The 18,323-nt window shown below is 42.5% G+C and overlaps 1 protein-coding gene across 1 annotated transcript; it reads right to left on the bottom strand.

The window, feature by feature from the left end:
- Positions 1 to 482: 482 nt before the first annotated feature.
- Positions 483 to 2,198, bottom strand: atp5mc3a (ATP synthase membrane subunit c locus 3a). Its single transcript, XM_037240534.1, has 5 exons — positions 2,111 to 2,198; positions 1,816 to 1,913; positions 1,176 to 1,250; positions 853 to 1,043; positions 483 to 775 (listed from the first exon to the last, which is right to left on the bottom strand). Exons 2-5 carry the CDS (start codon positions 1,852 to 1,854, stop codon positions 661 to 663), a joined length of 420 nt encoding a protein of 139 aa, XP_037096429.1. The 5' UTR covers positions 1,855 to 1,913; positions 2,111 to 2,198; the 3' UTR covers positions 483 to 660.
- Between the last annotated feature and the right edge of the window lie 16,125 nt (positions 2,199 to 18,323).

Raw genomic sequence — 18,323 nt, 5'->3', positions numbered from 1 at the left:
AAATTTGCCATTATTAGTAAATAATTACTGGTTTTGACTGCCACATTTAAATATTTCTCAAGAACTTTCATGTTCCAGTGATACTGCAAGTCTGCAACCCTAAAGATACTCCAAAATGGTTAGACTACCTTTAATTTGACTTAAACAAAAACAAAACACATATTTGGTAATCTAGAAAACATGTTTGCTTGTGTATCCTTTGTGAAATTCTACACAATTAAAATACACTAAAAGTGAAACATACCCGGAGTGATTTTGAATTTCTAATTTATTCAATGCCATTTACAAAAGCCACTCACCTAATGCCCAAAAGCAGAACTATTCAACTGAAATTTAACCAACGACTTAGAGGTGAACCCCCAAAAAAGCTTCCATATGATCTCTCGGAAAGCAAAGCAAGTCTTTCGCAGCTAATCTCATAAGAGATGACATTCGGAGAAGCTGCTTTTGGTCGTTTCAAATCTATCCCAGAGATTACATTGTTAAATAGGCAAAACATGTATTTTAATCTCGTAATTTCATACATTTGTACAATACATGTTTTAGCTTATTCTGACAGTGCCCGAACGACTTTGAAAATGTACATTTTCTTGACACGGAACAAATTTAGGAAGCCACGAAGTGTAGTCACATCTGTAATGAAAGTTGGACAGCAGTGTTTTACATAGCAAACAGGATCAGGAAAGCAACCATCAAACAGAACAGTCCCATGGCTTCAGACAGAGCAAATCCCAGGATGGCATAGGAGAACAGCTGCTGCTTCAGGGATGGGTTCCTGCAAAGGAGGCAAAAACTTCCCCATTACACAATATGATCCACTCAGTTATACTGCATAAAATAAAACAGTCGCACCTAGCGTAGCCAATAATCAGACTGCCGAACACGGTCCCAATTCCAGCTCCAGATCCCGCTACACCAACAGTGGCGGCTCCGGCGCCGATAAACTTGGCTGCGGTGTCAATGTCCCGGCTCACCGCGCTCGTCTGGAAGCCCCTCAGTGTGACCTGAGTCAGGGGGCTCTGTGGCATCAGAGCTACAGTGCTCTGCAATCAAAACAGTTGATTATTACAAATATGAATTTTAACTCTTTGTGCATTAAAGAGTAAAGACTTAAAAATAATTTGTACTGTTGATGGTGTCTAGATCAAGAGCCACTAATACATGTACATGCTTACCTCTGATTTGACCTCAGGCCTGGACAGCACAGAGGCAGACAGGGGTCTATAAAGAGCCCGGGAACCAGCACGGACCTGCAACCCGGGTAAACAAAGATAATATTTACCACAGGGACTCTGAAAAATAACAGTACAGTATCACTCTGTATGACCAACAGCAATGCATAATTGTTAAAAGTGGCCATCTGTAGAAATTGATGTCAATTCAGTATAACTTGCGTATGAGATGCTCACTTAATACTTGACTAAATTCTTCCTTAGCAATGTTTATTATAGTGAACTAGAACAAGTGTAAAAAGTTGTTTGATAGTAGCTTGGAGTTCTAAGGTAGCTTAGGCTAAATGACCTTAGCCAGTAGCCTCCACTATTCATGATAGAAGCAGACTTGGGGCAAATACAAATTATAGATGCAATTGAGGTAAAATTGCAAAGTAGAAATAGAAAACAACACTATGGAGTAAATGTATGAAAATGATTGTCAAAGTCCGTGTTAGCATTAGCCACCTAGCAAGGCTGCAGATACCCTTGCCATTCAAGCTGCAGTCAAGTTCATTCATAGGCCCACCGTGGTTGGACGGTGATATTCAAGGCGCAGAACTTTATTTAAATCGTAAATATGCAAAGACGGCGATATCCTCACCAGAGCCGGCGAGGAAACAAACTTTGCACAGGCGTACATTTTCTACTTCAAGTAGTTTTTATCCGGATCAGTCAAGTCTGGTTGAAGCCCGGGTCTCTCTGAGGAGGGAAGAGCGGACAGAACTAAGGTCAAACGGGTGTTAAAATGCTCCACAGAGAAAATAAAGCGATTTGTATGTACATCGGCATCAATTCTAGAGCCTATCGCACTTTGCATGCAGCAATTGTACGTTTGACAAGAGGATGAGGAGGGATATCGGATACGTTTCTCACACTGACTGCCATTTCAGACTTACCGACTGCAGAGGTCGAACCACAGTGACAGAGCGCGCATGCGTAAAGGGATATTTTTGAAGACCCGGATGATGACGAAAAAAGGTCATTTGAATATAACTTTATTTAAATGAAATATTTTAAAGTTCTTCCGTTACCACGCTTTGCAGTCTGTTTTGTTTACTGTACACGTGTACTTATTTTAACAACTTATACGTGATAAAAATGTTGTGTTTTAATGAGAAGTCTATCAGTTTATTACTATTACTATCTATTTTGTTGTATCAGGACCTATCCAATACTTTTTGCTGTTGTGTTAATAAAATGAATGTGGTCTAAAATACATTTCATACCGAGGTTATGTAAAAAAAAAAAAATCAATATCAAGGTTTTACATTTTAAATGCTCGGAAAGTAATAAATAAAAGGGCGAAAAAGTCAATGTTAAGCCTTCTTCGGAACCCCTTTCAAGCATACTATATAGTGCAATGAAGTACTAATAGGAGTTGGATCGCAGTATTAGTATTAATCAGAAATTAACAAATGTGGGTTAGGTTTTTTGGGGGGGGTTAGGGTTGTGTAGTATACAAGATCATAGAGAGTATGTAGATATTTGTGTGCTGGTCAGTAAGAACAGTGACACTGGAGTAGAGCTCAAAATATTAGATCCTGTTCAACTTCTTGTCCGAGTCCACTATCATCACCTGTTGTGGCATCAATTTAGAAAGCACTCTAGAGAGAGGTTTGCTAGCGCAGTATGGTTGCAGCTTCCATACAGGCTGTTGGTGGAGCTGCAGGTTACCAACATCACCATGTGGATTTGTAATCATGACAAATGACTTGGCAGCAGCTGCTCTGTAATGGAAAGGCAATAAGCGCGGGCAGTTGCTCTTTGCCGCATGCTGACTTTTAAGGAAAGCAGCGCTGCGGGTATGATGGCTACACTTTCACTGAAAACATGACATTACGCACTACACTGCATCTCACCGTCTTGTCTTGTCACCGTGGGATAGTGGGAACCTAATTTCCATCTCTTTGTGTGTCTTGGCATGTGAAGAAATTGACAATAAAGCAGACTTTGACTTTGACTCATGTATGGATAGATAGATAGATAGATAGATGGATTGATGCATCATAATCAAGTGCCAATGAGTTCACATCACCTAGTGCAGAAAGTCACTGATTTGTTCCTGAAAATATATTTTGAGATTCTATTTGAAAAGTGCTCTCATCAAAAGTAACTTCACCTCTCTACCGGTACATACAAATCACAACTGTATTTTTGTACCTATCCCCAGGCACACTGGCAAAATAAGGTCATTCTATCAAATGCCCAGTAGAGGCCGCAAGAGAGTCTAATGAGCAACGTTCCTATGTTGTAATGGCAATTGGACAAAAGCCATCAAAAGACAGCGCAAGGCAAAGCAGACAAGCCCCCATTATAACAATGCTCAACAGCAAATTATGTTGTTGTTTTTTTTTAAAAAGAAAAACATCAAAGAAATAAAGCCCCTTCAAATCCAAAACAACAGATTATTTTTCAAAGTGTGCTGTTGTTCTATTATTATGCCTGTGAATACAAATCTCCTCTAGGTCTGCGGCAGTAGGTCCCGGTCAAAAGCAGCTCCTTACAGGTCAGTGCTAACCATATGATAAAACATGAACTTTACAATGAATTAATTGCAGGCCGGCGCATATCAAAGCGGCCGTTAACTACGCCGGGTCAATGTCACACTGTCTAATTAACCGGGCCCTGGCTGTGTGGTCCTACACGGCTGTGGAAGGAAGGTGGAGAGAGTCGGCCATCTCACTAACCCCCCCCCCCCCTCACCCCTTCCCATTCGACACCTTGCACTTCCTCCCATTCAGAAGCGAGCACGCACCCGCTGTCTTGCCTTCTTGCATGGAACGCTCGGAGACATTCCATTTGCATGCCCGCCCCATCAAGCTGGATGCACTCAGACTGGTAATAAAAGGCATTGACCCCCTTAACCTTTATGAATTACAATTTGTGCCTGCAGCGCGTCCTGTCAAGAGGCCTCAAAAAAGCAGGCACCTCGCTCGGGCGGGGTGCGCGTGTGTTGTTTTGCAGTTGTTAAGGAGAAGGGGAAAAGGTTTTTACAGCTCCTCGTCGGAGCTCCTGACAAGCGGGGGAGGCGGTGGCCTGACAGCGGCGGGGTGGGGGGTGGGGGGACTGCAGCCTCGCTGATGGCTCAATGCTAATCTCCATTCCTGGATGCTGCATGGAAATACACACGCGGGCTCTTTTCTTTTGTGTATGGCTGTACGGTTGATCTGTGTTCCAGCTCGCCTTTCTGCCTCACATACCAAAGCAGCCTGGTGTACTTTCCAAGAGTTCAAACCAGATAGACTGTGATGAAAGCATCTGGCTGCCTTTTTACACAGCAGCTTGTCTGCAGCAAGCTACATCTGTTTTCAATCTCCAAAAGAAATGTAAAAAAAATACTTGAAAGACTCACAAATCTTTAAATATAGCATTGTTCACCCCTAAAGAGACCTATTTTATATAGCTGATATTTTACTTTACTTTTAATATCATTAATAACTTAAGTGGATGTCACAGTTGTATTCCATTTTATGTTAATTTACTAATTGGCAGATTTTTGGGGTTATCTTATTGCTTGCCTTGTGTTAAAAACTCACCTATTTGCTGCTTTAGTGCTTAGGCCAGTATTACTTTGGCGCCATCTGGTGGCATCTTAATGTCAAGGAAAAAAGTTGGACTTTTATTTAGACAAATTGTGCTTTGCTGTCATCTTATGGTATATATAAGCAATTACAAACCTTTTAATGGCGCATTTAATATGACCCAAACCTGACAATTCTATTAAAATAAATAATTTATATGTGTTTGAATGAGTGATAATATGAATCTTACATTTCATTAAAAGGATTTCTAATGACGAGCAGGCAATGTAGTGTAGCCTTCCTCCTTCCTTCCTCTGTTCAACATCAGGAAATGCAGACAGTGACTGTGTGAACACAAGCGTGGCTGACAGGGGCAGCTGTGCGATGATTGGTTTACGGAGCAGCGCTTTCTCCCGTGTCTTCAAGGTCACCGAGATTTACAATCAAACGCCTTATGACACTTCAGTAAAAGCTGATGACAGAATAAGAAAACAACACAGCCCTTCAGAGGAATCTTCTTGACCTCGTAGCGTGCGCCATTACCGGGATGTACTGTTGTCTGTTTTTACGACGTACCGGGTAAAGATATACACGTCGGTCGGTTTTAGCGCACAGACGGTTGTTAAGGCGACATATGGGGAACGGATTTGACTGGCGTATATATGATAACGCACGCTGGCTAGTCGATTAGGGGAATGCTGTGTTTCAATCTCCAGTCAAAATGCACTGAGAATTTCCTTACAAAAAAATAAAGAGCAATTAAATATTAAGATCCGCGTGCAATACTGGTGTGCTGCCCCCTATTGAAACATTATTGCTATTGTTGATGGTGATTTACTCTTCTATCGTGGACACTTATCAGTATGTGTACGAGTCTCCATTTTGATTTTGATGCGATCACACTGCAGCGTTTTTTAATTGAAAATTGCATTCAAGTAATTTGCAATATCGATTCAAATTTGATTAATCATCCAGCCCTAATATAGATTCAAAAAACAAACACATGATGCAGGATATAAGCTAATATGCAAGGTGTATTTACTTAGCACTCATATGGAAAGCTGTTTTTTTTTTTATGGGAGGCATATGGCTGCAGTTTATTGTGTTCAATTAAATCACTTCCAGCGAGGATCAACTTTTTTTCCCCCCAATCTCATATTGTTGGCTGCAAACGTCTCCGCACCGATTCAGGGTGTCAAATATGAGGCTGTCCCAACAAAACTAAGTGGGCGAGCCCTTCCTGCTTTTAATGGATTGACCTACATCCCAGTTCAGAGAGCTAATAAAGGCAGTCTGGTGGAGGTCCTGGACCTGCACAATGTCACTCACAGTTGCCCGAGTCAGCAAGAGCTGGAATGTTCAATGAGTCGATTTTATAGGGCCCATTAATGTACATTAGTTCTCTTTTACAAAGGAACAGCTAGCTGCTAGCGACAGGTAAAACTTCAAACCATTTTGGGCAGTCGGAAAAAACACTCAGGAATTGAACAAGGAAAGAATGAACGAATAATTTTGTAGGAAGCAAAATAGTTGTTCTTTGCAGAGGATAAAGAAGTTATGCTTATAATCTGCTCTCCAATCTGAACCACACACTGAACAGCAACTACATTTCAACCACTCGCGCATTGCAGCTGTATTAAGTATTTTGGTTGGCTCAATCAAATACACAAGTCAAAATATTAGGAACAGCTACAACCACGATAATAAAGCAATGGTCTCAATCAAAAGTGACCATTCTTGTAGTGCTCTTATCTCACCGCTGGAACAAGACAACAGAAGCCCACACATAATCAGATAGCACTCCTTGCGCACAATAAAGCCCCCCCCCCCGGCAAGCCGAATCAATCACGGCACTTTATTATCCTGTCACTGCTCTGCTTGCTGCAAGTGTGTTTACCCCGTCCATGGCCCGGCCCGGCGCGGCTGTTCAGTGTACATTAAGACGGACATAATTGAGATTGTGGGCGTCTCAAAGTGCAGGGCTCAACCCGTTGTCGTTAATCCGTCATATTGTGGCGGGTCGCGACAGCGGTCGCCCATAGGAGGCTCCACCTTGAAGGCGCCGATGATGCTTTGCTGTTCAAGGCACGGGTCTCACCTATTTTAACTTTATTGCTTTGCCACCAAGGGAGAAGCCAAAGAAAATGCCATCAATCACCCGAGCCAGACCCTCGACTTCAATTCCTCTGCTGTGCTTCTAATCCGTGTTAGGTGCTTTATGATTGGAAGTGATTCTCTTGTATAACTCATGGGCTCTTTGCTGGTGGGAAGACGGTTCATCATGGAAAAACAAGCCGGGCCAGCGTCATTTCTTCATTCGTCTTTGTAATGTGCTAAATCATACCAGCAATCAATGCCGGATAATTCATCACAGCAACATTTCTTTTTGTAAATGAGTCAAAATGTACCGTTTTCACCTTACAGAAAATTACATTTCCGGAAAATAATCGACAGAATAACCAGGGTCTAAATGAAAGCTTGGGTTGTGTTGGAAAGCATCACCCAAGTCATTTGGAATAATAGCTCAGTCTTAGTGGCCTGCTATTAATTACCTGCTAAATGGGACCTGTCTCTTCTCAAAGTGGAGGTGAGGGATCGCCAAAGAAAAAGCCAGTAGAAGCTCAAACTACATTTCCATCATCATAATTCTAACAGTCAGCATCACCTTTTCCAAGATTAGAATTCCGGGTTTTTATTAAGTGGCTCAATTTGCTACCGTTTCACATTCCTCTCATATTATGACAGCGTCATTCATGCGTGCTTGTTAATCCTCCCGTGCGAGGTGATTTATTCAACATGGAAGCAGGAGGAGGAGGCTGCCGGGAAATGGTATTTAATTGATAGCTATAGAAAACATCTAAAAAGGTAATCTGGTGTCTTTATACCCAACAAATAGCGGCAATAACCACAGTTGGGTTTTTTATCTCATCATGCCAACCTTTTATCCAGCCGTGATTTCATTCACACTGGAAAAAATAAAACGATGTAAGGATCTGGCTCCGTGTCTTCAGAATCGGGCTTCTTTTATAGCGTGCTGTTATATCAGCCCGGAGAGCCATAAGTTATGAAATGTCAGGATCCTATGCATTCTAATTGAGCGCGGAACAGTTAATGGCTGTGGAAATTCAGCCGCTTGATGTCTTATTCCCCCGTGTGCCGTTACACAGCCGAGCCCATGAGCCTCAATTAAATGACAAAATGGGCCCATTCTTGAAAATAACAATAAAAACAGCAGCCTGTACCGGGTCTCACCTTGAGTCAACAATAACTGCATGCTGCAAAATGAAAAAAAAAAGTTGTACAGAAACAGAATGGTATTGTAAAGTGTCAGAGTTGCTTTCAAAGAGCTTTAGCGAAATGCTAACGGATAGCATCAGTATTGCAGTGTAGATATTTGGACACAAATGGTGAAGCAACACACGTAGACAAATAAAATAATAATATTCACACAGGTATATATTCTTTAGCCACAGCAAACAGCAACTTATATTACTGCAGAGGAGCTATGACTATTTTCTGAAAAACAAACAAAAACAAAAACAGTACAAATACATTTTGTATTTATGGGGGAGTGGAACAGATTAATTGCAATTCTCTTTAGATCAATGAGGAACTTTGTGAATTCAACTTGTATCTCAAGGCTCTTCAAACTGTGACACACATAAAGCAGGTAGCAAAGTACGTGCCCATAGGACACCATTTTTCTTCTTTCAGAATCAGGCCTACTTTTTCTGCCAAACTAGAACATGTCCCTGAATAATAAACACGGGCCGCCCCCCAATGTTATGTAACTGAAACTTTTTTCAAAAAAGCCCAAGCTATGAATACACATTAAACTGCATCAACTATAAAATTCTGTCACATACTTCGAAACCAAATATTGAACCAATCGTAACAGGAGTGGATTTTTCTTTTTTTTCCAACACCCTTGCTCATTGCTTTTACAACTCTCGGACTTGACCCGCTTTTACTACATCACTGATGCCATGCAAAAAAAAAAATCTTGATTACTTTTCAATACTTCAATTTATAGCAAATGGAATTCAAAGTACAATGCAGTTGGAAATGAACAAAGCTTTTGGCTTCAGTGTGTTTGTGGTGGCCAGAAGAAGAGAATATTCATTTTACGGTTGGCTCACAATTCCATTAAAAGGCAGAAGCTACGTTTCTACGCATGCGGTATAAATGTAATCTACAAGAGCGGGAAGGAGACAGATGGTGTAGTGAAACTCTCACGTGGGCAACGCTGTGCAGTGTGCGGCCAATGAAGAAGCCCACCAAACACCAGTTGGGGGTCAGATTAGCTCCATTAATCCAAGTTCACGTGCTCCGACTTCACGTCTGATCGTACCGCATCTCATTCGTCATTTACTGTCATAACCGTGGAAATAAAAAAACAATGTGGGATGAATCCAGCGCAGCGACAAATTACCATCCTATTTATTTATCCAGGCTTTTCTGTCACTCACAGCAATAATCAGTATAAGTGATTCAAATTTGGAGAAAATGAAGGACGCTTTCCCTCCAATTTTCAATTTGGAAGTGGCAAGTATGGCCATGATGAATGTCTGAATAGTCCATCTTCTTCCTCTCATTTCTGCTAACCTTTCCTGACAGCTTAGATATTGCCTACCTGGTAATTTGCTGGGCAATAATTGGCATTGTGAGATTCCGCCCGCTTTTTTTTTTTTTTTAACAAGGATTCTTAACACCCTCTGTAGGTAAAAAAATGCAATTACAAACACAAGTGGCCTAGCGTGACTGGTCATCAGCAGCTGCCGCTTCAGTCCGCCAGTCCAAACTGGCTCGGGTAATGAAAAACCAAAAGGACACGCGTATAGATTCGGCCAACATTTGCAGCAACTAAAACTTTAATTAAAATATATGAAGCCGTTTTATTGATTAACAGCGTCGGTGATTAAAGTGAACGTCTGATACTTTTTTTTGGGTCCCTCTCAGTAGATCATTTATTGTCGCACGGGCGTGTTTATTGATAAGCACTTGGGCTGAGTACAGATGCAACGCTCGCTGATGGAGAGATCATATTGTGCCAAACACAGGGCCGAAAGAAGAACAGCTGTTGCGGATCTTTGCGCTTGGGAGCCTCGTGTTTTGCCAATGCCATGCGTGCGCATGCAGGCGCGCATGCTGTAAAGCTGCGAGCGACATCATCGCCGCGCCCGAACATCTCTATGAATTTTATGACACATTACCAAAGCTCCCTCATCTCTGTCAGGCACTAAAACCTTAATCATTGGGCTAATTGCAAAGGCTATATTCTCCCCTCTTTAGCTCTCCGTCCTTGGGTGATTACATTTTGTGTTCAATAGCAGGCTTATCCTTTAATTAAAAGGATTATTAACCTTTAAAAAGACAACCACGTGAGAATACATGTGATTGAGGTACTGTAATTCCTTTCACTCTTCAAAAAGATACAAATGTGCCAAAACGTCTATATTTTAGAGACTCAACTGGTCAGATGGCTTGGAGCTGTTGTACTATATGTTTACATTTTCCCCAAACGCACACTATAAAATGCAATTTACTTGTGTATGGCTGTTAAAAGGCTGTTGGCAAGCTCAAATGCCAAGGAAAGAAACCAATTAACGGATACAGCAAAGCATTATATGGCAATCCTCAAGTCAAGCTAAATCCAGGATATAAATCCAGTTTAATGGCACAATAGGTAAAAAAAACAGCAATATATAATAACCCCACCAAAAGAGAAGAAGTGTTAAATTTTGTCATTTCTTGCCGTGTATCATCAAATGATACAAATTTGCGGCAATAGAAAAATACAGGGTGTTCATAACGTCTTTTGAAAGCAAACAAAAGGAATGCCGAGATTTTTTTTAAATAACATCATCATCCAGATCCATAACATCCATATATTGCTGTAATTAAAGCCAACACTATGTTGACTCATGACACTCGGCATACTAACAACTCTGACCAGCTAACAAACAAGTGCAAGGTGAAAAATTATCAATTTTACGCAAGCTCATTAGAATACAGAGAATGAAACAATCGCCATGACTTGCTTTCAAGGACTTTCACCTTCAGCTCAGAGGTCAAAGTCAACCTAAGTGGGACGTGTTTGAAAATTATCGGGATTCTGGGACTAATAACAATGAGTTTTGGGGCAGTGAGGAGATCGATACATGATGATGATGTTGCCTCATTGATCTGCATGTGAGCGAGGACATGCTCCCATTAGTACTTGAATTCATGACTCTTATTTTAGCTATTAGTGTCATAGTGCTGCAGCATTTTGCGGGGGTGATAACAGTACTTGTATATAAAAAAAGAACTACATTTCTGACAATTAAATGCAAATGCAATACCCGTTTTGATAACTTGATAATAGCTAGCATTAGCGCGACTTTTATGCTAGCAAAAAAGTTGAGCTAATACTTTCATGCTATCAAAAAGAAACTACTGAATGCTAACTTTAATAATGATAACAGAAATTGTAAGTTTTTTTTCAGTTTATAAAGAGAATTTGGAACGCTAGAAACCTAATTTTGTGACAACTCGTATTTTGTGCTCTCAACACCTCCCCTTCATCGCAACATGAAAACATAAACTCTGCATGCCGCCAAGCGGAGTCGTGAGCTGTTTGCCCATTCCTACACCACGCCGCAAGTGTTCATTTGAATGTCCTAATTAGTTAATTAGTTGGTGGTTAAGGACGATATGAGCATCTCATCAATCTCCCCATGTCTAAAAATAAACACAGTGGGATAGTGGCGGCGGCAGCGAGTCATTAGAATACTGATGACTGCGGGAAGAAGAAGGCCTGCTCGCGACACTCGGCATTTCCGCACGGCAGCCGGCTCGTAAAGAAGAAGAAGCGTCACGGCTGTGAGTGTTGTGCGGATGACAGACCAAACATGGCGTGACGAGTTTGCAGACAGCGGGGTTAGATTTGCTCTTTTGTAACCGATTAACGGTACGGTGACGCTTATTTGAATTTGCACATTGCTATTTTTTTTTTCTACTTGACATTAATGCTAGAAAATATTAAAATTTATTTATAATATATATATATATATATATATATATGTATATATATATAAAGAAAATAATTGGATGGTCTCTACATTTCAGATTGACCTGTTGCAGGTTGGAAAGTAAAAATCATAAAGGGAATTTTGTACAATCAGAGACTTAAAGCTCAAAACAGGAAAAAAAAGAAGCCATGTCTTTTTTTCTTTGCGCACGTTTCTATAAGTAGCGCTCCAGTCTGACTTGGACGTCGTGTAGACTTTTAGCAATTACCTCGGGCAATGTCGCAGCAGCGGGACAGAAGACTACATTAAGAAAAGAGCAGAAGGAGGATAAAGGAAAAGCTAGAAAGAACAGGTTAAAAATAGTTAGCATACGGCAGCGTATGATTGAGCTCGCAGGGCTCTGAAAATTCCCTCTAATTATTCAACGGGATCTTCGTGTCATCGCTCGCTATATGCGTTCCGTTGCGTGGAAGTGTGCAAGTGACTCCAACTAATCTACATAATTCTGCTACTTAATTGGCACGGATCGGGGAGAGAAGTGGGCTAAGGGATCTCCTCGGAGACTAATGGGGGCACATATCATTGGCTCCATCAGAACCGCAGTCCCATAGGTGATGGAAGTCAGCAAATATTTCGCGAGCTGTTCTATCAAAATGCCTCACCTCTGGACTCCTGCACGCCATCCCGCAAAACCGCCGGCAGGTAGACGATATTTTTAGCGGTTGGAGCCGTGACGGATGCTAATTCCGTGGAAATGAAGCGCTGCACCGTCGCTGTCATAACACCTTGTTAGGCTTCATCAGGAAGGTTAACTAAACTAGTCATTTAAGTTCTAAGTGGGCCACCAGTGTGCAGACATGCTCGAAGACCTGCATTTTTTTTCCCCCTCGCTGAGTTGGAGCCAGATTTAGCCCGGTTTTGATTTAAATAGGTTTATCCATATATGCTAAAAGCTATGCTAAGTCAAACAAACTACAGTGCGAACACAAAAAATGTGCTATAAAACTCCTTTTTGACCTCCCAAACATGAATGCGAACTACCGCAAATATTTAATGGTGAGCAGGTGGAAGCAGAACCTTTTTTTATTTTGCTACATTGAATTGCAAAACGCTGCTGCAGTGAAGAAAAAAAAAAAAACACAACCCTACATCAAAACAAATTGTAGACACTAAAGGAATCGATTGTTGACACCTCACCTCTATCCATCCAAAGTTCAGCGACCCCGGCCCATAAATGTTCCGCCTCAATCAAAGTATTTGACGGAAGCACGTTTAGCCGAAAGTTTCAGCGCAGATCATGGCACGCTTGTGGATTTAACAGGCCCCCGGGCCTCTTAATATCTCATGTCATTCACGCGAGGGGGGGGGAAAACATCTCATCTCTGAGTGTAATAACACAGGGGGAGATTTGTGGGCCGGGTTTCCATTTCTAATCTGAGATCTATTAAAGCACCTCGGGTTGAATCATCAGCTGCTGCGTTGATAGCTGCATCGCCGAGGCAATAGCAATTTGTGATGGGCTGTGGTAGATAGAAAAAAAACAACGGGCATCGTAGCCACTAGCCATCGATGATTTGGAAAAAAATTATTGCGACGCTAAGACAAACGTGTCTGGCTCGCTTCAACTTTCCATATCTGCCAAGCTTCCGCCATCGTTTGTCTGTCCCGCAGAGAGGGATCATGAGCACAATATCGACTTTAAATTACAACGATAGCCGCTGCTCATGTCGTCTCAGAACCGTGCGGCGGATCAAACGCAAAGATCAGGGCGGGATTAAGGGAAAGCCACTGACGAGCAGCGAACCGCCTCTCGGCTGCCGCTGAGCGCTTCGACACGTGTAACAGATCCCTCACACTTGTCTAATTTGGATTTCAAAGCCAAAATTGATCGCAATGATCCAAGTGTGAGGGGTCAAAGGCGGCGACTATTCTGAGAGAACATTTCCTCCCTGAAGGATGTGGCCGTTCTACTTCTGGCTTTTATTTTCCCTTTTTCCTGGCAGTTAAACACAAATAACAGCAAGCATGATGTGCCGGGAGCCGCGACTCAGGGAGGGGGCGGGGCTTATGGCTGCAGTGATAAATGACCGCACCTTGCGCCTGATGTGACTTTGGAAGTGCGGCGCGATCTGCATGTGCTCCATCCTCTCGCCATCATTAGGTGTAATTGGGACTCAAGGCGAGACATGTTCCTCTTCCCTCCGTGGAATGAAGTTACTATTCCTGGTCGGACAGCCTACAGGGCGCCGCCATGCTACCGACACTATGGCATGGACGGCCTACATGGGAGCTCGCCGCGTATCAAATCACAATCTGGTGTCAGATAGACTATTATCGTGTCAGACTAGCCTTTCTGATGCTGACCTTCACGAGCAAGCACGCCGAGTTACTTATCGACACCTGTCTGAGGAGGCAGCACGGATTCCATCACAAAGTGCTGCTAAATGTGGAAGGAACACTCAGTGTTGTGTGACAAAGTTAAAAAAGTCTTTCAGCGCCATATTTAAATGCAGCACTTTTGTTTCGTGACCTCCGTCTGTGTATCTTTTCCCCACCTTGGTATCAAAGCCCTCACGCCATCTTTAGCATTTAGAATTAATTGCACAGTTATCCTCAAATTAATTCCTAACTGTTTTACAACACACAGAGAGAAAAGGGCAAGCCAATTATTATTCTGTTTTCACCTTACAGAGGGGGAGATTATGCAAATGATCTTCACTACATGCGAGGGAAAAGGAGCTTTATTTTTCCTCAGCAGATGCTACTTAGACAGTCTTGCATTCCGTGGGAGGGGGAGGGTGTGGCAGCTAACAGGAAGTGGGGAAGCTGTGAAGATCCGCTCACTCCAGCTGGCCTCCTACGGTCTCCTTATGCAGGCAATCATTAAAAACAAACAGCTGATTATTCCCAAATATCACTTATTTTTTTTGTACAAAGCTGTCTTGAGATATGTGCTTAAATCATCTTTTCCCATTGTAATTGTGTGTTTTAATAAATGAAAATACTGTTGTATATATTACTTATCATAAATGGGGCATAATAACATAATTGTATAGAATTAAATAGTTTTATGCATCATGATTTAATGAGACAATGCCATTAATTGTGCTGCTCCTTCTGGAATGACTGGCTTGACCACCAGGGGGCAGCATAATACATACACAAAGTCAGAATAGTAGCTTCTACTGCTGCGATTGGTCACTTTTCCATCGAGGACATAGCAAAAAAAAAAATTCAAGAAACAATAGCTCATATCTCGGAAATCTCGTGGCACTAATGTGACACTTTTGGGTATTTCGCCCTGGACAACAAAGTTTAAAAGGAATGTTCCAAGCGCAGCCTGGAAGTACTTAACAACGTCTGTGCTTACGAGCTGGAGGTGTTTCATGATGGAAGACAAAGTCCCTTGGCTACGCAGACCTACAAAATATTTTATTTGCTACTTTCCCAGGAAAGAAAATACATATGAAGGCCAAGCAGCCGGCCTGTTAGCCAGCCGCGTCAGACGTGCCTGACAGCATGCTAACATCCGCGACTGGAGAGGGCTAAACACACTTCTGACCACAGCGAGTGTTGATTAATCTGAGACCTCGAGACCTACGGAAAAAAATTAATAAAAAAAAACACCCCGCAACCTTGATTGCAGACTTTCTGACTTAGCGGTAAACAGCTTTGTTTGCAAGCAGCCCATCTCCTACCAAACAAAAGCGCTAATGAGCTGTAATGATGAGTTAAGGTCAAAGCACTTATCCTCTTTACAAATCAGTAGAATATGCGCCAGTGGAAGGAAGCTCCCATGAGTATCCATCATGGGCTCAAAAAACTCGACGCGGTGGCACGGCTCCAGGTGCTTGAGCAAATTGGGCTCTCCGTGCGGAATGGATCAAACGCCGGGCTCGATATTCATTATTCTCCGCTCTGACTGCGATCGGCTCGTCGCGGTGGCGCACGTGGGCGTTGAGGGTAATTGTGTACTTCATTGTGTGCGTGTTTGGACCCGACTTAATCATGATGTCAGGCTGTTAATAAAAGGTTATTAAAGGAACAAAGATCCGGGTTTTACATATGTTAGGCGGGGGGGAGGTGTCGCAAGCCGCCGTCTCCGAGGTAAACACGGGCCGTCGATGACAAACGACGCCCGCGCCGAGATCAGATAGTTAACCAGAGATCCCCTTATTAGCCAGGTCTGCTGAGATAATTGGCACTTGAGCCTCACGTTTTGAATCCGGCTTGAGCGGTGTCATTTATCAAGAGCCCGAGCACGCTGTCAGTGCTCCATAATAAGCCTCCGTAACTGATGAATCAAGATTAAGCAAATAGATGGAGAGTGAGGGAGTCGGGCGGGGGGGGCAGGAGCCCCCCGTTCGATAGCTTGGTATTCAGAACATTAAAGCGGCGTTATTTCTTACCGGGACGGACGGTCGCGGCACTCAAAGCTGCGGTTGTAAAACAGCTTTGGGTCGACAGCGTTGTGATGAAGAGTCTGCTGGTAAATTGCTACACTTTGCTCTCATCTGCATATACGGGCGGCGAGGCGAGATGTTCAGCCTTGGAGATGGCGGAGTTGGCGTTTTTGATGCGCTTTGTTGCTATTTTTAAAGCATGTGATGATTTGAATTTTTTTTTTCTGATTTGTATCTCCTGTGGGTGGATCATTTCCCTTAATTCATTTCACAATGCGATTTGAATAACTCTTCAACGCAGGGGTGATGAGTCAAAATTAAAGTGTTTTTAAACGTGTGTGTCCAGCCGCACCCCCTCTACCTCGCTGCTAGAGATAATTACAGATGATCAGCTGCAGGTATGGGAGCCACCTCAGGCCTCTACCAGCCTTGCACCTGCAGCCCCCCCACCCACTCTGTCAGCCCGCTTTGGCAGCGGCTCCACTCCCCAAGTCTCCAGCTGTCCAGCGGGGTGCGCCAAGTCACAGCAGGAGTGCCCCCGTCTCACCATCTACAGCCCATCTTTTTCTACCAACTTGTGCATGTGTGTGTGTGTTGGGTCGGCGGGGGTTGTCTGTACTTGCATTGCTCACGAGCAGACGGAGCACGTTGCCAGCGCCCAGCAGGTCCGCCCGCGCGCACGCCCCTACCCTGCCAGTTCCACCTCACGACTGGAGGAGATGATGGCAAGAATCTGGCATCCTTGAAGAGGAGGAGGGGTTGATCCAGAGGAATCTGCAAAACAAGGTCCAGAAGTTTACATGCATCTTAGAGGCCGAAATTTGGTAAGAACATCCTTAAGTCATTATACTAGTTTTGATTGAAAACTTTAAATTGTGTAAATGAGTGTTTGCTTGGCCTCCTACCCGAGGTCAGCTGGAATAATCTCCAGCTCACCTGCGATCCTCGTGAGAAGAAATAGCTCTTTATAGACTTGTTAATTTTTGAGGAGAATCTAATGCAATGTTATTCAAACCACAACAAATTTGAACTACATTGAGAAAAGGAGCCTTCTCCTCTATTAGCTAAATGCTGCACATGAAATGAAGATTAGCAGAGCATAATTTTGAAACTGCTAAGAAACAATAGGAAGAGCAGTCAGATAATGACAAGCATTTGGCCAAATCATCCAACCAGGGCTCGTTAAGCAGCGGCCTGCAGTACCGCCGGTTGCCCACAGGGGGCTCTAGTGTACCACAGATTTTTGCCACCAAGTCTGGTGGTTGCTGCTCCACGCAGTGAGGCACTGGTCGTGTAAAAAGGGAGACCTTTTGAACCGCACTGCTGTGCCATTGATACGCACATTAACCAGGCTTATACGCAAATCACAACATAAGCATGCTGTAGGAAAGCACGTGAAATGCAAAACAGGGTGAAAACAGTTCAAGCGGATGCCAAAGCTAGCCATGCTATCATGTAGCACTGCATCTGAGCATTGAGAACTTTCCCGCATGCTTTATTCACGTTTAAATGTGTTTAAAAAAACACTTAACGCTTGTTCAAAAGATTTTTTTTCATCATCATTTATCATTTCTTTGAAAGTATGCTATCTTAGCACTAACTTATAAAGCAAAACATCAAATTGTTTATATTATAGTGATAATTACAAACATTCAAAACATTTTTGAATTAACTTCCGCCACAACACCAATGCTAGTTTTGTTAGCTTGTCTATGGAGTTTTGCACAGTGTTTACCTTGAGTTTCAGAAGTTGTGCGTTTTCTTTGTTTTGTTTCAACTTCATCTTGAAATAGAAAAAATGCTTGAACTTGGCCTCTTTAAAAAAAAAAAAAAAAAAAATCATCACAACGAAAGACAAAAAAAAAAAACAGCCAAGTAACAGCTAGTAAAATACATGAGGTCACTTGCAAGTTAAGGTATTGCTGTATAATGTAAAACAATGGCTTGAAAAAAATCCTCGATTTAGCGGTGGCCCATATGATGAACCGATAAAGCGGTCAGTTCACAGTAAACGCCTTATCTGGTTATTTCTGACTCTGCTAGTGTGTGCGTGTGTGTGTGTGTGTGTGTGTGCGTGTGTGTGTGTGTGTGAAATTCCAAGGTGGTGAACAGTACTTGATGAGCTAGCTCTGGAGACCTCTGAATTTTAATGATGTTGGAGATGATATTGTG

This window comes from Syngnathus acus, chromosome 21 (assembly GCF_901709675.1).
Source record: "Syngnathus acus chromosome 21, fSynAcu1.2, whole genome shotgun sequence".
Classification (NCBI taxonomy): Eukaryota; Metazoa; Chordata; class Actinopteri; order Syngnathiformes; family Syngnathidae; genus Syngnathus; species Syngnathus acus.
Note: the sequence above shows the minus strand (reverse complement) of the source record. Positions and strands in the feature narration are given on the sequence as shown.